Source organism: Pleuronectes platessa, chromosome 15 (genome assembly GCF_947347685.1).
Source record: "Pleuronectes platessa chromosome 15, fPlePla1.1, whole genome shotgun sequence".
NCBI lineage: Eukaryota > Metazoa > Chordata > Actinopteri > Pleuronectiformes > Pleuronectidae > Pleuronectes > Pleuronectes platessa.
Window position 1 is genome coordinate 4,746,383 of NC_070640.1, and position 25,269 is coordinate 4,771,651.

Below are 25,269 nucleotides of genomic sequence, written 5' to 3' on the forward strand. Positions count from 1 at the left end.
ATGAACCTCCCCCTGTTTCCTCCGGCTAGCCAGAACCTCATTTATCTCCACTAAATGATGTGAAACACTGGCGGACGAAGTAATTAGAATGTGGGCATAATTAAAATTGTCCCACTTTGCCTCTTTTTTCCTCCGTCTTGTCGCCGTGTGGCTGCGAGCACTGGGTGAAACGAGGTGAGACAGGATCCTCACCACTCGGGAGAGGAGAGCGGGGGGGAACAAAAGCACAATCAACATGAAGGAAAAGATTTTGAAAGAACAGACTGTTTTTTGGAAGTTCCCAGAGATCTGGTGGCAACTTTGGCCCATCTCTGTTGACGGAGGAAGCTTTCAAGTGCTTCACTCCGAGGTCAGGCCTCACAGACGACTGGGGAGCGGAGCTGTTTGAGAACCAACAGCAGCCTCATGTTGTTTATGCTAATGAACAGCAGGGGGTTAGTGGTGAGGAGGAGGAGGAGGGTGAAGAGGGACAGGAAGTCAGGAGGAAACTGGAAGGACAGCGGAAAAAAAGGAAAGAGCTTCCAAAACAAAGGACGACAGATAAGGAGACACCAAAGACAAGAGGAAAAACACTGGGATGACAATCAGTCTAATAAAGAACGAGGAGGGGGAGAGAAAATGGGGGATGAGTAAAGGAGGTAAAAATAGGCAGCGTGTGGAAACCGGGGCAGGGTTGAGAGGATAAAAAGGTAAATGAACATCTCCATGGTTTGGTGCTATTATGGTATTGTTTATCTTTCTATATTTATGTGCAACCGCCTCCGATAATAAAAGCAAAAAGCACAAGCTAAGCAGCAAACACCCGGGGACGACGTAACAGACGAGGGTAAACAACATTCTTGTCATCACTGCGTTTTCAAAGGGACGACATTAATTCAGATGAGGGATTTACACCTTATCAAGCAACCTGCTGAGGGGGCCTGGACAGTTTGTGCTGTTTAAAACCAGTATAGGGATAAGGGGGGGATGCCCCAAAATACCATCCCCCATAATAACCAGCCAATTCTGCAGTCTCAGCCATTCCAACATCCCCTATGAGGCAGAGGGCTCCGTACGTGCACATAGAGAATGCGTGTGTGAAGGTGAGAATCCTAGTTCTTACTGCTGACCAAACCCCAGGATCCACACAGGAAGTTGACACTGATTGGCCGACACACAAACAAACAGACCATCAGCAGACCATCAGCAGCACTGGGAGAAATCCTGCACACATCCGTGGCCCTTATATCAAATATTACCGTCTTCAGCAGGTAGAATTCAGCATAAACTTAGAAAACGAACAACAATCGCCAAGTGTTTACACCTAAACATGAGATATCTCTTGTCTCGTATCGTCAGAATAGATTTAAATCTGAATATACAAGTTCATCATTAAAAGTCCGGACACTTTTTTAAACAGGGTAAATCAAGTGGAGTGAAAGAGACGTAAACGGGGCCACTCGTTCCTTTTTGTCATTTATTCTCTCATCTCCTCGTGCTTTGCTCTCAACTGATAATGGCACATTGGAGTCACAGAACCACCGACTATCCAACAGGATGGAGCCGGGCTGTGACCTCACCCTCAGACCGAAGCTCACTGACACACATCCGAGGGACAATCAGCACCGTCCCTTCCCCTTCCCTCGTCTTTTGTTCACGTCCGGTCTATCGACACAGGGATGCACAAAAAAAAAAAAAAAAAATGTCTCTGATGGTTACTGGTTATCAGAAATTGCCATGGTAATGGAACTGACAACCATAACCAAGGGTGACTGGCTGGCACATTTCGTGTCCCAGCAATCACTGCACCAACCCTGATCAGACCAGACGTGATCTTAATTAGAAAAATGATGGTGCTCAGTCACTCCTTCACTCACCTCTCTGTCATCTCGGTGCTCCGGAGCACTCACACAGCCAGTATGTGCTCTGCTCACATCTGTTCGTGTGCGAGGACCAACGGGTTCACACTGTTGAGCACGCTACAAGGAGCAATCATGTGATGTGTTGTCAGAGCTGCAGAAAACTACTGATCTGTTATTTATAAGTTGGATTCGCCAAGGAGGTTAGGTTTTCATCTGCGTTTCTTTGTTTGTTCAAAAACTACCGGATGGATTACTGAGAAACTTGGTGGAAGAAGGGTCAGGGAAGAAGCCATTACATGTTGGTGCAGATCCAAACATGTTTCACCTGTTTCAACATTGTGTGATGAGCATTTTTCTAAATTTTTTGACGATGTCTCAGATAAAAATTCATGGATCCTGATGAAAAAGATGAAAGATGAAAAATCTGCCATCTTACTGAGACTGATTTAGTGAAGATCCACATAAAAATCTCGATCCAGTGGTTTCAAACAACTTGATGATATAGGATTCAACAGAAATTCCAAAGCAACACTTACACAATTGTGTTTCCTGTCTTAGCCTTTGCATAAAAAGGTCAAACGCATTACATGAAGAAAAAAACTCTGAATATCCCACAGCTTTTCACACAATCTCCCTTTTTGGCTTCATGCTGCATACACACACACAAACACACACACACATTCAGAGACGCACAAATATCCGACACAGCTGAAGAAATATTTAGGTTAAGATCTGCCACAGGGTTTCTAAAGTTTGATCAAATGTGTTTTCAGAATGTAAAGGATTGTGGATCAGTGTGTCCTTTGTAGAACTAAAACTAAATAACACAATACAGGAGGCAGACAGACACCAATATGTTAATGCAGGTAGACAGCCACTCAAAACACCAGCACTGATCCACAGGTGCCATACAAACACACACACACACCAAAGCTGCTGGTCTTTGTCTTCGTCCACAACAACACATCTGCCGTGTGTGTACACTCTGTTGCATGTGTGGTGCTGTTTGTTTGTCTAGATAAAGTTGTGTCTCTGCATGTCTCACCTTCTGTCCGGCCCCTGTTTTGTCTTCCTGATTGTCTCCGGGGCTCTGCAGGGTCGGCTGAGGTCCTTCCTCCAAACTCATATCTGAGCTCTCCACTGTCAAACCTGATACCTCATCCAGGATGTCCTCTGCAAAGACAAAGACAAACAACAGAGCTCACTATGGAACAAGTGCACATACATGCTGTGTGGGCAAAATATCTGGAGGCTCTCAGTTACAGCTCTGTTTGTTAATCTCAAGCTCAATATCAGATATTTCTTTCTTCACCTTCCTCTATATTACAAGTATTTGAACAGCCTTCTCCTTGTCGTAGTATTGTAAACCATTTCTATAATCCTCTGTCTTTATTCTAACTGCATTGTGAAATTGGTTATTTCCACTTTGTCTCCCTTGTGCTGACGACATCTTTTGTACAGCATCTCTTCCTGGGGATGATATCATGGATAACCTCCATCTGTCTGCTGAAGTGTTTTTTTTTTTACTCCCCGTCTGACCCTTTTGCGAACGGCATCCTACACAATGACAGCCCCACACTGCTGAACGATTCCTATTAATATTCATACTCCTCTGAGTCCCTGTATAAACAATGCCAGCTTGTCAGCCTGCACACTGCAAGCCCCAATTTATAAGGAATACAAATGGTGCCCTTGTGCAGATAAAAAGCGCAGGTCAGAGTAAAGCTGTCGGCTGCCTGCAGGTTAGTTACAAGACGGCATCCATGAATAATTAGCAGATCACCCTCTTCACCTTCTATGCTTGAAAAGATACATCACAAGCTCCGATCTCCCTTTGTGAGACGCACAAACTTGGGATTTAGAGGGTTTGTGATCATACAGGAGGAATAACATGGATAAAAACTGAATGGACAAGGGAAGCTTTGTGCAATTTCAGATTCTGTGATCTGAAGGTTTTCTTTCTTTACGATTCCACCAACTGTTGAACCAGTATGGATAGTGAATAACGCTCATCTGATTTTAAATACAATAGAAAGATCTAAATCGTAGTTAAATATCTACTTTCATGCTTGAATTGATGGAGCCACACTGCTAATGTGAAGAACCTCACTACATCTGTCACTAGAGGACACTGTTCTGTACGAAACTCACCATTGTTCAAAACCAAATGTAAACAACTTATAAAAACAGGAAGTGTTACCCTGGCTCTGGGAGAAGATGTCTGTGGTCGGGTCCTGCTCCCCATCGGAGCGCCGCGGTGGAACGGAGCGCAGCACCCGAGGGTCCAGCTGGGGCAGGGTGCTGACGCACAAGGTCAACGCTTGGTTCACAAACGCAGCCCTCATGTCATCCATCTGGAGGGCAGATGCTGGTTTACCGTTGAGCAACAGGATCTCATCCCCTGCTTGCAAACCTGGGAGATAATGAAACGATAAAACAGAGAGAGTGAGAAATGTGAAAAACCTGCTTGTATAGGTGGAAAGTGTAATGTGTACACAAGATCCACACAAACACAACCTTAGTGCCATACTGTGGCTAATCATGTCGGGACTCTAATGTGTTCCAATACATAAAATATGCATCCTTGCCAGCTTGTTTTGCTTCAGGCTACAACTGACTTAACAAGACTGGATGAGTTTGAGGAGAAGGAGGGTGCGATGCCTGTCTATTCCTGTCCCTGTCAGGACATATATAATCTATAGTATGAAGCCGCTATACACAACAAAGAAACCTTGAACTTCAATCGAACGCAGCTTCAGATAGAGTCTTCCCCCCCGCTTCCCTCGACCACCTGTGCCTGGGTCCATTAATCGTAAATTAGCGGTCAATCAGGCGACCAATTAGCAGTGAGCCTGGCCCCACAGACCTGATTGGTTGTGACAGCTGTTTAGACTCTGACGGCGGCGGGCTCACCTCGCTGCAGAGCTACACTAACACAGTCACACATGATTTATTTGTGACTTCAGTGTCTTCTTTTATAGCGTCTACTGTAATATGGCTTTCATAACGCACTGGATGCAGCAATAACCAAGCACACACACACACACACATACCTAGTTACGTACACAGACACACACCCACACAATTTAGCCCTAAGTTATGACCTAGTTGTCTGGGATGTGAAATGTCAGCTGTAGCAGAGTCTTTATTGGACAGAGAGAGAGAGAGAGATAACGCCTCTGGACATATACGGTTGTGTGTGTGTGCATGTTTGTGTGTGTGTGTGTGTGTGTGTGTAAGGGGGAGGGGGAGCAGTGGGAAAGAGAAAAAGAGATGAGCAAAGACCCTTCGGGGCTCCCTGTCCAGTGGTTGGCCTGGTTTCTGCGTAGTATCCCCTGCAGAAATTCAAGCTCGATCTCGCACACCCCATTCATCCTCCTCTCTTATAGTAAAACACACGCACACACGCACACACACTGGCTCATCCCAGTGTGCACGTGGACCCACTAATGTTGTGCCTGACAAACCTAATTCTGTGATTCAGCAACATATAGTATAATATTTCCAGAAACGTGCTTTGTGTTGTCTGGATGCCACAAGCCGTTTTCCCCTCTAGCCTGTGGAGGTAAAAAGTCAGTTCCGTGCTCTAGCAGCTTTTCGGATTGCTAATACACTAGAGGACACAATCTCACACTTGAGTAACCTTGGTGTGACGCTGGGGGCACAATAAATGGGGGTGTGTTATTTTCTATACATTCGAGTTGTATCTACCGAGCTGCTGTGTGTTTCTCAAACGCATTAGGTCTCTCTGGCTGAGTTAAAAGCTGGGGAGCTGTGAATGGGGGTTGATCTCTGGACCCGACTGGTCACACAGCATTTCAGGAGCAGACAATGGAGGGATGTTATTCTTCTTTGCTCCTAGGAAGAAAAAAAACTAACCAGAAATTCATATCTCTGATGCAATCCTCCTTTTAAAATCCCTAGATCAAGGTTTCTGCACATCTTGGCTACGTAGCGTATAGGAAAGGTGAATTAAATATTTTTACATGCACTGAATAAAAAATATTTGGGTTTTCACTTAACCCTATTTTTATTTTCGTAGTTGTTGGGTCATATCATGTTGACATACTGATGCTAGAGGTCGTTACTGGCGGCTAATGATCATCTCTGTGCGCTACGGCTACATCCTCTCTATATAGTGGTGATTTCTATTTTCTGCTACTGTGTTTACGCCTGATGTTCATTACTGTGGGCTTTTCTGGAGTGTGTAAAATGTAGTAGAGGTATTTAAAAAAATTAGCTGGCCCGGCTTTAGTAAAAAAAAGAAGAAAAGAGGCAGTTCCACGATGGGACTACCAAGAGTGAAAAGCAAAACACTGTGAATCTGCAAAAGTTCTGCCACGTCATGAGTCCAATAGAACAATCTCTGCTCGTACTTTTCACCATCACTCTTATTCATGTCTAGTGTTTTCAGTAGCAAAGCAACCGACTGCAGAAAAATTATCTCCCGTCTGTTAACGTTTTCAGGTGTCTTAGAATGTGTGGACTGAGATTATTATAGATTTAAAACACAATACAGTATGGATGCAAAAGCGTCTCTCAACACAAGTTTGCATTTTCTCTTCTCTCCTCTGCTCTGAGCCACCAGGCGTCTCTCTCTCGCCATGGTAATATTGCTGTGTTGGCACTGTAACTGATGCGATGCAGTCACACAAAGCTGCACTGATAAGATGTCATGTGGGATCAGGTGTTTCCCAGGTCAGGTGCTTGAGTGTTATGTGTGAAATGTCAGCTCGGGAAAGAAATACTGCTTGTTCCCAGTTTTCACATACGCTTAACATACCGACTGTGGCTCTCAGATTCAGCTGTTTATGAATATGAGCTGTCATCAGGTTTGGTAAAGAAATACGCACCTTTGGCTGAGGCCAGTCCTCCTTCTTTCACTTCTGTAATGTGGAGCTGCTGCGTCCCATCCTCATCTATAACAGCCACAGAGAAACCTACAGATGCAGAAGAAAGAGATTCTGTCATTAATTCCTTTACAGCTCTTTGAAATATCGCATTTTGACAGTGTGCACTGCTGTAGCATAACTACAGCACAATTAGATCCACTTAAGATACTCAGCCCGGGTCGTCACCTCTTCAGTCATTAACCGAGCATGACTCAGTGAAGCCCATTACAAAATCAATTCGATAGCGGATTTAAGAGTGTGACAGGAACTGAGTTAATCTGATTTAAATTGGGGCTATTGTCTGAGCGTACCGTATCCGATGGTGAAGGACTCGGCGTTGTCAAAACGTATCATCTTGGTTGTTTTGGGGCAAATCTCAATCTCTTTGTAGACCTGCAAACACAAGACAATTACCTTTAATTGACAACAGCAGTGTCAAGGTCATGTTATCGCTCGTAATAAAGAAGGGACACATTCATGTATTATTCAGGCCCCTTAACAGAGCAATTCCATTTGAAGGTTGTGGGGTCACACTCCAGGTCGAGTCTGTAAAATGAGTGGGTGCTCACACACGGGGGTCAGACCTCACAGCGGGCCAGAGCATAGACACAGCTGTGTGTATGAAGCAACAGACGGGGACAGAAGTCCGCAGTGTGCTATGAGCTTCAGTGTGGAGGAAATAATAATGTGATATCATACACGGAGGATGAAAGAGGGTGGAATGAGTCACTGATCAAAGCAGGAGGATAAAAGAGCTCTCGAGGAAAATACAGTGATTGTTCTGTGAGAAGACGAGTTCAGCGAATCACCTACACAGCACCGTCACACTGAGAATTCCTTTCTGGGTTCACGTTGGCAGATTAATGTGGAGGTGAGTTCTTTTTTTGCTGTTGTTGTTATGTGAATAATAAGAAAATTACAATCGTGCACAGATCACAGTGCACACAATATAGTCGGAATGCTGTTTTGCATAATTTATATCATATATGCGATGATGTGTCTTATGCATCCAGGGAATTTTGAATGCATTGCAAGCTCAAATCTGCAGCCAAATCATAAAACATGCACAAGCTTGCATCCATTTCTGCCAGAAATGAAATGGAAATGAATTTATAATGAAGTGATGACCCCAAATTCCAAGTGGAATATTGGGGTCTCAGCTGAGATTGTTTTAATTGTCACATTATGATAATTCAGGGTTTCTGCCGATTAAAAATATGATAAATTCAAGACATTTAAAGAACATAATGAATTAAATGTAAAAAATTAAGTCAAGTAAAACCAATATAAAGGAGTAGAGAATAACCCTGGAAACACCATGTTATCCATTCCAACAGCAAAGCCGAGTGTATTAATATAAATGCAACATGTTTATCAACCATATCGGTTGATAAACTGAGAATTCGAAACTATTCCGGCTACCAAAATATTTGCCTTAAAAACATACACCCCTTTCATAGTGTGATGGAAGTAGCGTTGAAGAATTAATACCTATTTATATGCATTTAAGACCTAATACATCATATTTTAACATATTTAAGGCCTAAAATTCAGATTTAGACTTTCTAAGAAACCCTGTTACTGTATTCTCACCATCTCTGATCACTTGATATTGTAGTTTCACTGTTGTCCATCTGGATATTTACTCCATTATGTCACAATCTATTATCACAGTCCTTAATCGTGCATTTCCTTACCAGATCTGAGATGTCGTCTTCAAGCTGAGGAACACAGAAGAGCATTTTGTTGTCAACCCACACTTTCAAACGCAGGTAGTGGCTGGATCGGTCAATCTTGTGGGTCTGTAGGAACGAGACAGAAGAGAAACAAGAACCGAAGACAGATGAAAAAGCTGCTTTTCAAAATCAGAGACACAATCACTCTAATTGATGCCATTTAACCCCAACTTGTGATTTGTTCTTCCTGTGATTTTAACACCAAACACTGTGTTCTTTACCACACTCTATACGTCATGACATCCACAGAGACCAGGAGAAAGTCCCACATGTATGAACTCATGTATGTAACCAACATATCTCTCCATACATGTACCACACAGGGTGCATGAATTAGACGCTCCAGTTCCTTGCGACATGTTTATGGAATGCGTGCACACGATCGCCCACACGTTGATCAGCTTGTTTTCTGACAGACACTTAAGTGGAACGTATACGTGTCATTAGGCATCATTATTCTCGTGCTGCGGCTGAGACCAATTAGAGAAAAGAGGAGATGAAGTGGAACGACAGTTGACAGGACCGTTGTGTGTGTGTGTGTGTGTGACTGTGACGTGCAGTGTTTAATCTAAGCAAACAACTAAGATAAGGTGACATCTGCACGGTCCTTCTTCTGTTTTACTAGAAAATACCTGTCATGGTTTTATGCCTCAGGTTCTCTCAGAAGATTCACACACTTTCCTTATGAATTAAAAAAATGACTTGTACATATTTGTCAGTCAACAAACTGTTAATGCTGAGAATCCTTATGCAACCACTAACATTATTCTTCAACAGAGCTTTGTTAAATTTAATGGGACATGTTACTCAAGACTTCATGTGTTTGTCGAAGCTGTTAAAATAAATCATTTGCTCGACCAGTTTTATTAGCTGCCTTTGTGTATGTGTGAGGGCGAGCTGCTCATCCATCACCTGTCAGTCCAAATCGTGTTAAACGTTCTGTAATCATCAACCTATGTGTTGTGCAGCAACAGACTCGCATAGCTAAGTCTCCACTGATATAACGTGTGTGTTGCTATCAGCAGCAGCCCACCTTGCAGATGGTGCTGAGGACTTCCAGCGCCGTGTCCCCGGGCTGTATGATGGCCAGGACAGGCTGGTCGTTGGGCAGACACACCCAGGAGGGAGCCAGGTAATCGGGAACCCAAATGTAGCTGTCGACGTTCTGCTGGGGAAGACTCTTCACCGACGCCTCTGTCTCCTTCTGAGAAAACAACAAAGGTAAACACACACAAATTGAGGGTTTATGCATCGATGAGCTGGTTTTGTGCTTAGTGAGAAGAACAAGAATAAGTTGAGCGCATACATCAACCAAAATGCAAAAACTAATCGATATCAGTCATCGGGATCAATTGAAAATATGAAAAAAGGGCCTGTTTTGCAATGTTTAAATACAAAAAATCCTTCCCCTATCCTTCCACAGAATTTTGTGGAAAAGTATTTTGTAGTTTTCTGATAATCCAGTAGCCAAATAAACAATCAAACCAACCAAAATTAAACCAATGAACAGGGGTGAAAACATAACATCCCAGAGAGAGATACAGATATTCTATTATACACAGGTATTGTGCCGAAATCCCCCTAATTCATCATTATTGATTTTCCTGCTCGCGAAAGAAACCAGATTTGCTTGGACTGATGAGACCAGAATCTGCTGGTGGCCTGAAAGCAGCTGGAATATCTGATTACAAAATCTAATTCATGTTGTTGATGAGAGCCTCTTGATGCTGTGAATCTTCTCCCTGTGTGGGTATGTGTTACATACATGTGCAATGGAACCTTCACATGTAGAGTATGTGCGTACATTCCTTCCAACCTTTCAGTGCGTCAGCGTGACCTTAGACAATCTGGCGGCCATGTCAGCCTCGTCTCTTGTGCTCGACCTCACACTGTCTGTCACTGATACCTTATCAAGTGCTATCAAGTAACAGCAACACCCTCGTTTGTTCTCTCAGGCCTCTGCCGCTTTCCCCGCACCCCCCAACTAATCACTGTCTCTCCTTCTGTTGCCCCTTTCCCCTCTATCTGTGCATCACTCCATCATCTCCCTCCTCCCGATCCTTCATTCACGCCACACAATCTGTAGATGGTTAACGCTCTGGCCGAGTGGGGCCCGTTTAAATACATTTGGATCTGGCTCTATAGTAGATATAGACAGTTTTTATATTTGTATGCAAAAACAAACGCACATGCACATGTTCACGGGCACAAACAAAACACAGACACACATACCGGGGGGGGGGGCTCATAGCGAGTACCTCCCCCAACTCCCTGAACTCCCCAGCCCTGCTCAGCACCATCTGGCTCCCCTCCTGGCCCAAGTAGGATGCCTCTGCTGGGTGGGCGGTTCACCAAAATCTCATTCTCTCTTATTCCCATCTTTGCCTTCAGTGGGATTCCCCCGAACAAACACAAAAATTAAAGTCTAAGCCCATCAGATGCAAATATTTTGAACGTTTCTCGCCGGATATGCTCATCGACAGGAAATCTTTGTCACTGATGCAGCATTTTCAGCTCCATCGACAAACTGAGTTCACTTCCTACAAAATGCATTTCTTTACTGTAACCCCTGCCAGCTGAAGTTGGGCGTGGGTGGAAGGAAATCAATCTCCCATGGTGCCACAGGGGGCTTCCGCAGTCGGAGTCGGGTTAGCGCTAGTTAAGTTTGCTTCTATCTCCTGAGTTCAGACACAGGCCTGTATTCCCTCTCCCCCTCATCTCTGCATCCTTCAACCAGTTCTCATTAAATATGGAGCTGCCTGGCTTGTACTTGCTCAGCCCACGGGTAATTGGACATTTCCCCCCACAGTTCATATTAATTCATCATTTACCGAGCCTGGTATGAGGCAAGACTGGAAAACTACAGTCCTGTGGTGGCCTTAGATAATCTTTCTAAAGACTTGAAATCGTCAGAACAATGCAGTGTGTACCACAGATACCAGCGAGAGCACAGATGGTGTGAAACCATCTGGTCTCTTGGTAGCAAACGTCTGCATAATTTGTTGAAGCATCACAAAGCTAATGATCTGAAGATATCAGATCAACTTTGTCTCAGTAGGATTAGCTGACAGGAATAACCCTCTGGTCGATACAGCCAATGATGCTCATAGAGTCGGAAATGCCCGAAGCGAATGAAGACAAGAAATGGGAATCTGTCAACGCCGATCTGGAGATGATGTTGAGGGTCGAGAATGAGAATACAGTCAGAATCAAGTCATCATCAGTAGCGAGAAGATAGAGAGTGCACACCAATGTTACTCCTGCTAAGGTTTCTGAAGCAACTGATTCGACGACTGTTGCTGGAGGAGAAACAGCTGCAGAAAAAGAAAAGAAGGTTTGTTCATCCTCTCGCTCGTGTCTGAGGAGAGAAGTGGACGTCTGAAGACATTAAAACTTGGGAAAGTGACCTAAAAGAAATGCTTGCTGATCTGGAAGGGATGCAGTGATTTTTTTGTGCTTCCTCACCCAGATAACCAACCAACTGAGTAACCACAACACCAAAAGGATGTCAGGTCAGTCAAAAGAGGTGGAGAAATCCAGCGTTGTTTCGGGCCTCGGGGGCTTAAGAAGCCCATCACCCGTTATACAAGTACAAAGGTTCATCAGATGCCCCAGTAATTTTTATGTTGGCTGATGAGAAAGGAAAACAATGACACGGAATCGGCCCGCAGCTGAAAGAGCCCTGGTTCTCTGAAGTGAATATCAAACTGACAAAGGGAGGAGGAACTTAGTGCTTTGCCTTAGGTACAAAATAACTGTAGAGATACAAACAAATCTTTGTATCTGATTTGTCATTATTCATTTGAGTTTGGATGCAGGACGGACAATGGAACATAATGGAAAACGAAGTTCTGGCATACATGTGGTTACACTAATTAAATGGTTATTGTCTTTAGAAAGAAAAGAAACAATAAAGCTCTTCTTGAGAATGTTTTGTCTGAAGAATGAAAAGAGAAGACAAGGTGGATTCATATAGTCCATTTGTACTTTTAAGTAAAGACGATTGAGTACTTACAGATTTCTCACTGACGGAGTCTTCAAACATTCGCTCCAAGGGTTTTTTCGTGGACTCCATCCCATCAACGAAAACCTGCAGCCGCACAAATATAGCATTTAACATCCCTGCTGCATCTAAACGTATCATACTCACAACTAGAAGGAACTTTACACTGAACACTTATTCAACTTTCAAACCTGCATTATGTCTTTATTTCCTGCATTCTTAATAAAACCAATATCTACATTAAATATAATTTATGGTCAACTTGCTATGTCTCTAAACTATTCATACATTTACATTAGTATTTATTTATTTGACGCATGCTTTTAGTTTCTATCTAAAGGTAGGAAAGAAGGTGACCTGGTCGATGGAGAGATGACCCTTGCTCTTCCTCTTGGAGGTGGTGTCCAGACCCCACAGGGAGGAGAACCGACTTCGACGTTTGCTGAAGGTTCGAGGCATCGGCTGGTTTCGCCTCCGGATGCTGCACTCTGTACGAGCCGCCACCTGCAACAGGGAAAATAACACAAAACATGAATTTAATTGGAACCTTAATTATGAACAATCAACATTTAAGTTGTTCATCGAATGATCAAATCATATTTATTCATACAAGCACCTACAAACAATGCAGATTTAAAAAAAATAAGATGCATAGAAACATACAGGAACACTAAAAAATACAAGTTATAGTGAATGACAAGTCAGATCAAATATAATAAAATAAAAAAAATGCTGTATGTACACTGACAGCAGTACGATGAGTCTATGCACTATGAGTCACCTCTTGCATTCAGAAATAAATGCACATGGAGGCGTATAAACACACCAAGACATAAAATCACACATTGTCAGTATCTGCTACTGGAACATGTAGAACAGTTTCAAACTCTCAACCCCCCTCTCTGACCTACAGTGCAACACAAACGGAGAAACCACTACTGGCATTTCTGGGTTAATTCAACTTGAACTACTGGGCCATGAGCTGCTCTGACTCACTGACTATAGGGTGCACACGTACACAATGTGACGCACACGCTGGTATGTATGTGCACACGCACGCGAGCATATTATATAATTATGTGTGCTTATTGGTCTCCTCACTACCCTCATGAGACACACACACGTCAAACATAATAGGTCAGGTTGTCTTCAAGACTCGTCTCATGTGAGCTGCACACGCAAGAGGACATTTAACTGCCTATTTCACTACAGTGTCTCTGTTGGACATAATAATAGCAACACTGATAAATAGACATAATTACTGAAGCAAGAAAAATGTAATTTATTTGGTTATCATGAAAAAACAAGTATTATAAGGACTTTCAATAATTTTATTATATATTATTATGTTTGTCAGCTGGTTTAAGCAAAAATGTATAGAATGGATTTCCATGAGACTTGGCGGAAGAATGGGAAATGGGCCAAAAAAGAACCCATTAAATGTTGGCGTGGATCACGACAAAGGGATGAATCCAGGAATTTATTTATTCATTTCTTTGATATTGAGTGATATATGTAGAAGGCTAATATTTGTATAATGCGCCTAAAACTCTGCTCAGTTATTGCAGTATTTGTCGAATTCAATAATAACATCTAAAATGTGGGTGATAAAGGGAGAGGACAGTTATTATAGATGGAAGATAGGAGGGAATAACAGATATAGGTTGAGAAAAAGAGGAGGAAATGGTGAGGAAAGACTAGTGGGATGGAAAATATGGCAGATAAGGAGACAGAGTCTGAATGAGACAGACACAGACAAAGGAAGTGGAGGTGTAGGCAGCAGAAGGAAAGGGTAGGGGTGGGGGGGTGGGGAGACAGCAGAGAGTGTTAAGCCTGTTTGTGGGAAAGTGCCTCAGGGATGGCAGCTTCCTAACAGAGTTTTTATTGATCCACCAATCGCTGGAAAAAAAAAACTCACTGTGATGTTATGATGTGTGATTGTGTGTGTTTGCTGCAACCGGCTGGTTGCCTGTGAAGCTGGACCACAGAGATACTGTTTCCACCTGCTCGTCTCAAATCTGCTCTTCTCGATTGTTACTCGTCAGAGGGTGAGCGCTCACATGATTCACTTCAACATATGGATCACTCCATCAGCGCTTGTGTCATTCTGTACATCTTGAGAGCCCTCGAGGTTACGACATTCACACGGTGCAGAGCACGGAGCGACTAACTCGGCTTTTACCCGCAGGCTGAAGCCGTCAGCACCAGTCGCAGAGAACAAATGTCCAGAATACCTTGTTGTTATCTTCCTATTATTTGTCAAGGGGAATGTTCTGAATGTTGCGACGTGAGGACACTGTCTGCAGGTGCATATATTTCAATGTGTACATTGTGTACATAGGATACCTTGAGATGTTAAAAGTACATGTAAGGATAGAGTGAAAAGATGAGTGCAAGACAGTTTAGTTAGGTTTGTATTAAATGGCTGTTTTGATTTGGATTATATTTGCAGGGTTAGATTGAGGTCAGAGCTGTAGTTAGATTTGTCATATCGTTGAATTTTAACTTAATTTTTTCTGTTGGGAGTCGTGAAGGACAGACAACAGTGTTTTAGTCCTTCAAAATGCACAGAGTAAAATTTAAATATGAAGTTTTGAAACCCAGTCAAACCACGGAAAGAATGCAGCAAAGAGACAGAATCGTTTCTGTTGTGGTTATGAAACAATGCAAATTCATGCAGCTGGAGTGTGATCTTTTTGTTTCTAATGAAAATGACTATTTCCATTGTCAGTGCAAAGTGTGAAGCAAATGAGGGTTGCATAGGAAGGCCCAAACATCCAACCTGTGTCGAATATGAACAAGAGGTATACCATTAGTTTGTAACTTAAACTTTCAACAAATGTTTCTGTAGCCTAAAGCTGCACAGGTAGCTCACTAATTCAGACTGACTGCAGAGGCATTGCATCAGTTACCTGGGGCTCTGAGCTGAGAGAGGACCTCCCAAGAATAGCAGCGTATCTTCATCCACAGCAACAACAATGAACTCATGTGTATGCATGGTTTGCATTATGTTTACAATTTTGATATCAACCCAAGGCCCCTTTTCCAAGGGCCCCAAAGTCCCTTGAAATGCTCCTGACTGTCATCAGAGATTCAAACATGAGTCGAAGCTGGTTATTCTGCAGTCTGGGATTTTTTTGGGTGGGCAGATTCTAGTGTGTTATCCAACATACAACATAAAACCTTTTTATCAATGTTCTCCAGCTCTACATGATTTCAAAGCTGATATGTGGTTGTTTTCCTTTTATTTCTGCATTAATGTCCAAATATAATTGTTTTAACTTGAGGCTACATAGGGTGTGTGGTAGTTTGCACATTTGTCAGGCATGCAGAAATCCATGCTTTCAGTAGGTGTCAGTGACATTTCGCTCTCTCCAACACCCAGATAAACACACCCACTCTCCAAGCTGGGCTGGTACTGAGAGTTGGCAATTGTGAACCTCTCACGCAATTCCTTCTGCAGCATGTAGAGACCCGTGAGACCGAGTTTGGATTTCAGATTAAGGAGCTTTGATAAGGTTTAAGAATATAATGGCAGCAATTTGTGGAATGAGTTTAAGTGTGTGCATGAATGGAAGTGGATTTTGTACCAGTGCATGGAAGGAAGACACGGAGAAGATGCCCAGTCGTCCCATGGCCAGCTTGGTGGGACGTGACGCGAAGCCCAGCAGGCGTTTGGGGTTGGGGGGCTCGCCGCCCTGCAGACTGGCCAGGTAGCAGCGGCAGCGGAACAGATCCATGTGAAACCGCTCCAAGTTCTGCTCCCACAAGAAGATCTGAGGGAGGGAGACGTGTGAAACACAGTGAGAGGGATGAATTTGTGGTTATGTAACATGAGCAAACTTTGCTGATTAGATCCACATTTATCTCTGGGAAGGCCAGAGATGAAAACCACAAGAGAGAAGAAAAGGGTTTTTAAAAATATATGCATAAAAGATCCCTGTGTTACATGGTGATTCGGTCGTTTCAGGAGGATGATGTGGGAGTGCTGAAGCCCCTGTGGAGAGGTATTACTCACCAACACAGCCCCCACCAGTTGCCGACCTGTTGTGCTATGTGCAATGTATCACAGGGTGGACCGTGGGAGGCGGAACACAGGAACACTCACCATGCAACACAAGCTAGATTGAATTTGCACTGGTTTCCTGCCTTCATCCATTTGCTTCAGGAGTTAATACAAATTTTATACAGAAGCTCTTTCCCTGCATCTTGACTTAACCTGGATCAGAGAGTTGTCTACTCATGTGAACTCATTTTTTTAGTGACATCTGGTCCCAGATAATAAATGTCCCAAGATATCTCTTACAAGATGTCACTCAGAGATGTAATATGATTGTATATGAGATGTATACAGTTCTTTTTATTACCTACGCCAAGGAGGTTATGATTTCATCTGCATTTGTTTGCTTGTCTGCAACATTACACAAAAACTAAATATCAGGCATAGTTTGAGAAGTGATATTCATCCTAGTGTGTAATTTAATGCAGAGCTTTATAAAAGTCTGGATCTAGTGAATCTACATGATGTTTCATCGGGGGACTATTGGGCCTTCGCGGAGGAAGGTGCTCTACAGATCTTATTCAAATCAAGGTAATCAGAAATTAATGTTTTATTCAACTATTATCTTAATCGGGTTAATAGCAGAACATCGCTGTAAGTTACAGAAGCCTCAGGTTGAAGGTTTTTTATGTAATATGGATTTGTGCTTCTCAAATCTGACATCCAAATCCCCCACACAAAGGTAAAGAGGTTCACACAGGGAGGCCTATTGTCGGTGAGCACATTCTTCATCCGTCAATGCAATGTTGCTTTAACATTCAGCAGCAACTCCAGACATGCATCGAGTTAGAGAATAAAGCCGCACGCAATGTTCAGCTGAAAGTGAACAAACCTGATCCTGGAACAGCTTTGACGTGTTTATATACAGCAATTAAATATGAACAAATTAGCGAAAGATTTCAGGATCACCTGCCTGCTGGTGTGTGCATCACATGTGTGCTGCGACATGTGTTGTGAATATTCTGCATTCTGCACTCATGCACTTGCATGTGGCTTCCAAAAGAGCACCAGTCGGGAAAATCTGAAAACATCTGTTGTTGCGAGTGCTGCCTAAGAACATTTTGTCTGGATGACGCCATGCAGTAAAGATGATTTATTGCAGAGTTTTCAGCGTGTGAGAGCATCAGTGCAGTTCAAAGGTACAGAGATGAGCATCTGTAAAGACCCTGAGGTGTTTTCTCTTAAGTCGTGTGGAAGCTAAAGACCTCCATTGCTCAACACATGAGATCACCTGGTTTATATCAGCAGCACATGTGTCTTTTGATAGCTTCCTGTTGTGTGTGGTGGGTATGTCTTTGTTTTTCATCCTGAACCAACAACTTTACACATAAGTCAGATCTCCATACCTGCTCCAGTATGGTCTTCCTCTTCTTGCCATCTGTGACGGTGGACAGCTGCATGTCTCCCATCTTCTTCATCTTCTCGTCCATGTCGATCTTCTGCTCCAGCTTGCGAACCTCGGTGCGCAGCAGTCGCACCGTGTCCTCCCTGTGATGCTGCCGAGCGAGAGCGGCAGCGCACGCAGAGTGGATCGCCGTGATCCAGTTCTCCAGCTCCGTCTGTCCAGATGTCTGACAAGGAAAGGGGGGGGGGAAAGGGAAAAGGGAAGGAAATTAGGAAACTGGACAGCTAAAAGAATTGAAATCACAACATTACCCTCTAATCTCATCATCATTTAATCATTTATCTTCTGTCTCTTTGATTGAATGTCGCCGTAGACAGATGCCATGAATATAATTAGACACATTTTAATATTACACAATGGTCCCAGTGGCGGATCACTGTCAGAGCTTGACAGTGTGGCCTTTAAACATGTCACACATGAAACAAACACATGGACATAGGACTGGCTTATCTCCCACATGGCTAAATGTCATGAACATAAAACACACACACACACACACACACACGCATGCACACAAGCCCCGAGGAGAAATTATTGTGAAATGGTTTATGAGACTCTGTTGTTTGAGCCGTAACCATGACTTTTTTTGCACCTCAGGTTTAAAAGGAACACAACAGTTATGTCACAGGCATGTTTTAAATACCAGTGTCTCTCTCACCTGGAAGAGGAATGCATCCCCCACTGAGTTGCTGAGGCAGAAGACGAAATTTTTCTTCGGATGTTCCGGTACGGCCTGTACGATGCTGTTCTCCACCCACAGCGAGTGCTTGGGAACGCTGTTATGGTCGATACCCGAGCGGCCGTCCGAGTCGTACAGGAAAAGGGTGCAGCCTTGAAAATAGAAATGGAGGGGAAAGAAATTTTTTTTTATGGAAACCAATTGGCAAAACAAGGCTTTATGAGCAAATTTACAAACAACAACAAAATAAAAATACAATTATGGGTCTTTATTGATACTAACATGCAACATGAGTTCAGGAGAAATAGTGGGAAAACATGAAATGTATTTATGTTTAGAGGGACAGGAGGAATGCAGCTGCAAATGCTGCATCTGCATTTTGAGAGTACGAGATTGGATTAGATACGGCCGCCGCCGTAAAATTAAATTGAGACGAGGCCGAGGAGAAGCAATGTGAGGCCACATGAGAGGGTGAGAGCAGAGGCGACAACCAAGGGCACATAGCGTGTCAGGATGTGATGTGATTACAGTCTAACAGGATAGAGTGAGTGAGAGATTTAACAGGCCAGGTTACCATGTTTATCTGAAGTCAACATCACAGCTGCAGGATTTTGCCTAAAATAACATGTTTTGTAATTTGTTTCTAGATACTCAGATCTTTTAGAAACCAAAAGATATTGGTATCTAAATGTGAGATTGGTTTGGTTTTGGATGCAGGAGCATTTAAGGGCATGAAGAAGACTTTGAGAGGTCATGACGAGGGTTCAGATGGTGTCAGGGCCTGATGTGCTCAACACAGTGTAATCACATGGTCCTGTTTGAATCTGGATCTGGATAGAAACCTGCTGCTCAAAACTTTCTGTCAACTCTCCATAGAAAAACTATCAATGTCTATGAATCACCTTTCAGAGAAACCCAGTAGTGTTTCCACTTGCGCCTCGTTGCAGGTTCCACCTTCTTGTTTTTCTTATGAACCAGGAAGTTCTTCACGGCCAGAGCTCCTGCCTTCCTGACCGTGCCTTGTGCACAGCCAATCAGAGCGTCCGATGGATACGCGCTGCTCAGGGTGCCGCTGCTCCGCTCGTCACTCACAGCCGACCCAGCCTCCTCCGTGCAGCCCCGACCCGGCATCTGATGGGAGGGTTGTTGAGAGATGAAGGGATTAGAAACATACTTAAGTATATTTTGAAAAACTTCACATTCACACACAGAAAAAGTAACTAACCCAGGCCTGATTGTCCAGCTCCTTCCGGAAATTCTCGTACACTCCTCCCCTTCCTCCCTCGCCACCTCTTCCCTCTCCTCCTCCGGCGCTGCTGCTTCCGCTGTCGCTGCCGTTGAAGACGCTGCTCTCGGTGGCCGAGTACACAGAGAAGGAGGCCGACATGGCTTTACAGCGCCGTGACACCAGCTCTCCGTCCCCGTCGATCTCTGTGGTGACGCCATCGATGCCACTGTCGCCGTACTCGCTTCCTTCCCCCAAAATAGCAGAGATGTCCTGTCGGCCCAAAATACAACAGGTTTACTCATGGATTATTAATGTATGTACAGCAACTGATGTGTCTGGATAGAAAAATATGCAAGTGCACCGGTGAAAGAACAGATAAACGTAACAGTAATCTATAGTGAGCACTGTAAGAATGACCAATCATGTCAGTCTAAAGGAGAGGTCATAATACAAGAGGTCACTTCACTCCAGTTGCAAGAATCAACCTGACAGCTCATGCTACACACAGGGTCTCTGGGTCTATGTTTGTATATGTGTGTGTTTGGCTGTGTTAGTGTGTGTTTGTGCACATATTTCACTGTGCATTTCTTCAACACGGACACTTTCCACTTCGAGCTGCAGGGTTTTCTGTGCTTTCACACTTTTCCTTCACCAAACACAGCTTCCTTCTGTTCTTCTTTCTCCTTGTTTTTGCCGTGTTGTCGATCTATTTATATCCCATCTAACATCCCCCTCAGCCTGGCTGGATGAATTTATAATGAGCACTTAGGGTGCACCGCCATCCAAGGGCGCTTGGAGGTTCTGGGAAGGAGTTGAAACAAAAGCCTGGTTTCCCATTTCCACACTTCTTTCTTTATTTACCAACTTTTTCGTTTTTTTCCAACCATGACACATGGAAATTATTGAAAGCATTTTTTAATTCTTAATTCTCCTGATGTGGTTTTGTTTTGGTCCATTGAATCCCGTATTAACTGGGTTATTGGTGCGACATCACAGCGTCTTTCTCTTTTACCCTTTGAGTGAGTCTGCTTTTGTAAGATAAGCCAGTAAATTATGATCCAAGTGTCCCCGTCTGTGCGTATTTACAGTGTGTGAGTGGCTGGTGAATGAGGCAGGGAAGATATCATGCTTTATTGCTTTCATTCCTGGAGGGGGAATGGAGAAACCAGGCCATCGTCAGACAAGTAGCCCCGCAGTGACTTTGTAACTGACTTCTTTAATTTCCCACTATGAAAATACACAAAGAGGAACACACACAGCGCAGCGTATGAGCAAACACAGGAAATGTCTGTTGTCAACAAAATGTTAATTGGATTGACTGGTGTCCTCTGTCATGCCTGTGAACCGCCTGAACTTTCTGGATACTACTGGTAAACAAGGTCCTCTCTCTACATGAACGGCTCCTTGTTCCAGGAGGGAGACAGAAGAAAAAGACTCTTAACCTGATTTTGTATTCATTTGCTTTGTATATTCATTTAAAAGTTAATGAAACGCGATCCAACCTGGGTAGTTTGTGCACGGCGTCCCTGGAAAGCAGGGCACGGTGCCGCCGGAATGCCGAGGCCTCCCAAGCCCTCGGACAGGCAGTGGGACCGTCGGCAAGGAAGCGTGAACGCTCCATAGCCGCCAAGATCCTCCTCGGTCGGAGACATCAACCCCTCCTCTCCATCTCCGCCACAATCAGCCTCTCTCCGGTTTTTCGGGTAGCGGCTCCTCTGCCCCCTGAGGCCAGGACTCTGCTGGCTGCACAGATGGTCCAGAGACGATGCTCTCTCAGCGGAGCCTGAAATGTACACAGGTGGTTAATGCCGGGCAGTTTGTTTATTTTGAGGGTTGTGCATCTTGTTGCTGTTTATGTTACACATTTGACGGGTAATTTACCCTTCACCATATCTCTGTGTCCTTCTATGTGTGTGTATGTGGGTACCAAGCCCATACATTACTCGCCGACCACCTGGGGCAGCGCTCAGACCTCAGTTAAGGTACCAGCTCCACATCCTGCTGTGATGCTGAGCTGCTGCAGCTCCTGCACAGCACCAGCTACACTAACAAACCCATCATCAACTGCAACTGATGGACGACAGATGACCTTCAATCACTAGACGTGACTTTCTCAGATGATTTCTTTCCTACACTCAGTGACTCTCTGTGATTTCTTTCACCTACTGCCCCCTCATCATCTGGAAAGTGAATCAAACCATCACTTTATCAAACCATCAGTCGTTCCTCTCTTGTGCAGCTACAGTGATGCTTTTTGAAAAAATATATACTGAGTAAAAATACATCAGTATCTACTGTATTGATTTAAAAACATGAAATATAAAGTGCCAGTTATGAGACTCCATGGAAATATATATAGAGTTTACACGGGTAACAACGGATATGCTTCTGGTTGAATACAGGAAAAAGTTGGGGATTTATTATGTAGGTTTAAAATAAAGTTTTCTGTTTTAATCTCTGTTCAGCTCCCCAACAATCAAAGGATGAGCTATTAAGATAATAGATTGATTTATCTTAATATGTGTTACAAATAGTTTTTGTGTTTCCCATCCTCACCTGCACTGGGGCGTGTGTACTGCTCCTCCTCCTCCTCATCTCCTCCGACTATGATCTCCTCAGTGCTGGTCAGATGCTCCTGGCTCATGTCAGACATAGAGAACTCCAGGCTGTCTTCTCTCCACATGTCCGCAGACTTCGAGCGCTTCTTTTTAAAACTGCCTCCCTCTCTGGGGCCCTCGGTCATCCGCTGGAGGTACCTCTCCTCTCCAGCAGCGTCTCCCTCCCCCTCTCCCATGGAGTCCTCTCCCCCATCCTGGGCAATGGTGTCCGCCTCTGAGGTTTCAGGAGTCGGTGTAGCCAGCTGGTCGTCATCTTGCTGATAGGACTCCGGCCTCATGGTCATGGCAACGCGCTGCGTCCAGTGAGGGTTGATGCCGAACTCTCCGAATTCATCCGTGGCCTCGAAAGGTTCCAGTCCGTTCTCCGCTAACGACTGTGGGATGCTGGGAGTGCTGGAGGAGCGAGTTGAAGCCTCAGAGTTCCTGTGCTCCTGCTTCACTGAAGAGGAGATTCGGGAGCGGCGGGTGATCGGCTGCTTGCTGGAGAGACGGAGTGAGCGGGACGTGTGCTTACGGGAGAGTGTTCCCGTCCCATCGCCATATAAACCACTGTCCCCATTCTGACTCTCCGCGTTTCCCATGATTCAACTGCAGATTAAAAAAAAGAGGTTTCTGTGAAACATAGACATCTAAAAATGTTGTAATCATCATAAATCATTATTATAAATCTAGACCACGATTACATGTTTTAAATGTGTAAAACAGTGACTTAGTTGTTTTATAAATTGTCATCTGCCACATCTGTGATTTTAGAGTGTGATCTACATTTCTGCTTATGAAGTTCATCAATCTCATTCCAAGGCAGATACCCCCTTAATGCAGGTGGGGTGTGATCCATCAGATGATTCTTTAGTTTAAACAACACTATTCAACTGCAAGGTGACGCAACATGTGTTGTGAAGTAATGCAAAGTATTGCAAGTGAGTGCAAACCAAAGAATATTGCGGTTTGGGTCTCTTTACAGGTGGGTATCAAAAGTTTAATTCTGGAAAACCATCAAATTATGATTATCTGTGCATTAGACCTCTATTGGATATTTGACGTAATTCTGTGCAGGTTTTGTTAAAGAAAAAAATGGGTTTGTGGAAAAGTATTCATAACACTGGAATTTTTCCAAAACTAAAAAAGTATTTTAGTCTTCTTGTTTTTACTTACTCAGAAATTAACGACCAGCTCTAAAAACGTTCAAACCAAACTGCAGGTTGTCAAAAACCTTTCAGGAACTGTCCTGCCCTCTGAACAAAGACTGATCTTCATTGTCGGCTTTGAGATTCAAATCATGACCAGGTCAATCGAAGACTTTCATGTCCCATTGACTAATGGTGGTGTATCAAGGGTATCCCGGATCTCTGTGAGTCCTTTGTAGGAGCTGAGCTGTCAGACAAATGAGAGGCATCAGGTTTCCAGAGTTGAGTTGGAAATTCCCTCGTCTATTTGTGGCTACTTTAACTGACCTGGACAAGTGGGAATTTGCTTGAGACTACGCACTCAGGCGATGTAGCACAGGGACAAAAAATGTTCATGTTGAGCATAAACACGACTAACATCTCAGAAAAGGTCCCTAAAGGTTTTGTTCCATTTAAGAACTCAGAATGCATCACAATCACACCCAGCTTTTAGGGACTTTTTAAACTTGAAAAGGCAACTTTGTTCTTCCCTCATGCATTTAAAAGTTGCATTCGAATTTAGGTCATTTAAAAGTCTTTGTCGCTCTCTGTGTACTTTTGGATCTAGACATTCAGGAACACTTGTTCTCTTTGCTGAAGCATCAACGGATGCAGTGGCCTCTGCAGTGAATTTTGTTGATCGTTAAGTAATCTCAGCTTCACCTCATGCTGTGTGTTACATAAGCGCACAGAGCTGCTGAGTCAACTGCTGTCAGATTGTTTGCTCGACTGTGAATCACATGGAATCAAAGCTACACCATCAGGTTCTCAGTCGAGAGTCAACCTGCAGAGAGAGGCCGAGAAAAATCCTCTCCGAAACAAAAACCTGTTTTAACAAATTATATAATCCAAACAAACAAATTCAAGATATATATTTAAATATGATACATACCTAAATAAAACATTCAAATAAACTGGTAGGATTGTACAATGCACGACAAAATAAAACCTAAGCAGCTATTTGTGGCTACCTGTGGTTAAAGCATCGGCATCACCAGCATCCTCACATCATCGTGGTGTCGTCTTTCACCGGCCGCATGACCCTCCACACATCCTCAAACGGTGGAGTCGATTTCGCCCTGAGATGAACAGGAAAAAAGGGAGGGAAGTGTTTCAGTGCAGAGCTCTCACAACTTCAAAGTGACCCGACGTGTAAAACGCGCACAGAGAAGGAGACGGAAGACGAGAATGCACTTCTGAAACGAGTGCATCTGCCAGGTGCATGACATGAGGCAGGTGAAGAGAGGCACTAGAGAAGGGATGAGGGAGGAAGGGAGTAAGGGATTCTACGGACAGTGACAGTGCTGAGGTAATGCAGTGAGGCAAAGTCAGTAACAATAAATACATATTTAAAAGCACAAAACCTGCACACACACTCACAGATGATCAGGAGCACAAAGCACAAAGCAATCTTCTGAGCCCGACGGGAGGAAACAAAAACTCACAAACAACCATAGTTTCTTTGAACTGCTCCCTGAAACTCATTGGCAAGGAGAAACCGTGCAGGCGTGTACAGGCTTGTGCACAAAACATTTTGGGAAAACACCCCTTGTTCCCTTGCAGACAAAGAGACACAGGCACACACACACACACACACACACACACTAACACACTCGCACACGCTGAAATGACAGAAGATGA

The 25,269-nt window shown here is 43.7% G+C and overlaps 1 protein-coding gene across 3 annotated transcripts in view; it reads right to left on the reverse strand.

Annotated features, from left to right (window-relative positions):
* LOC128457026 (rho guanine nucleotide exchange factor TIAM1) overlaps positions 1-25,269 on the reverse strand; it is a 53,758-nt gene that overhangs the window by 12,076 nt on the left and 16,413 nt on the right. For 2 of the 3 annotated variants that reach the window (XM_053441512.1, XM_053441514.1), the window contains exons 2-17: positions 24,600-24,707; positions 22,401-23,050; positions 21,347-21,627; positions 19,842-20,114; positions 19,519-19,747; positions 18,596-18,768; positions 17,879-18,103; positions 16,063-16,248; positions 12,830-12,976; positions 12,485-12,559; positions 9,503-9,673; positions 8,431-8,535; positions 7,045-7,126; positions 6,695-6,781; positions 4,042-4,254; positions 2,887-3,014 (exon numbers count right to left, since the gene is read on the reverse strand). In XM_053441512.1, the coding sequence (XP_053297487.1) occupies positions 2,887-3,014; positions 4,042-4,254; positions 6,695-6,781; positions 7,045-7,126; positions 8,431-8,535; positions 9,503-9,673; positions 12,485-12,559; positions 12,830-12,976; positions 16,063-16,248; positions 17,879-18,103; positions 18,596-18,768; positions 19,519-19,747; positions 19,842-20,114; positions 21,347-21,627; positions 22,401-23,043 (3,018 nt within the window). In that variant the 5' untranslated portion in view covers positions 23,044-23,050; positions 24,600-24,707. Of the gene's footprint in view, positions 1-2,886; positions 3,015-4,041; positions 4,255-6,694; positions 6,782-7,044; positions 7,127-8,430; positions 8,536-9,502; positions 9,674-12,484; positions 12,560-12,829; positions 12,977-16,062; positions 16,249-17,878; positions 18,104-18,595; positions 18,769-19,518; positions 19,748-19,841; positions 20,115-21,346; positions 21,628-22,400; positions 23,051-23,617; positions 23,837-24,599; positions 24,708-25,269 lie in introns of all 3 variants that reach the window. The other variant, XM_053441513.1, reaches the window with a different exon arrangement.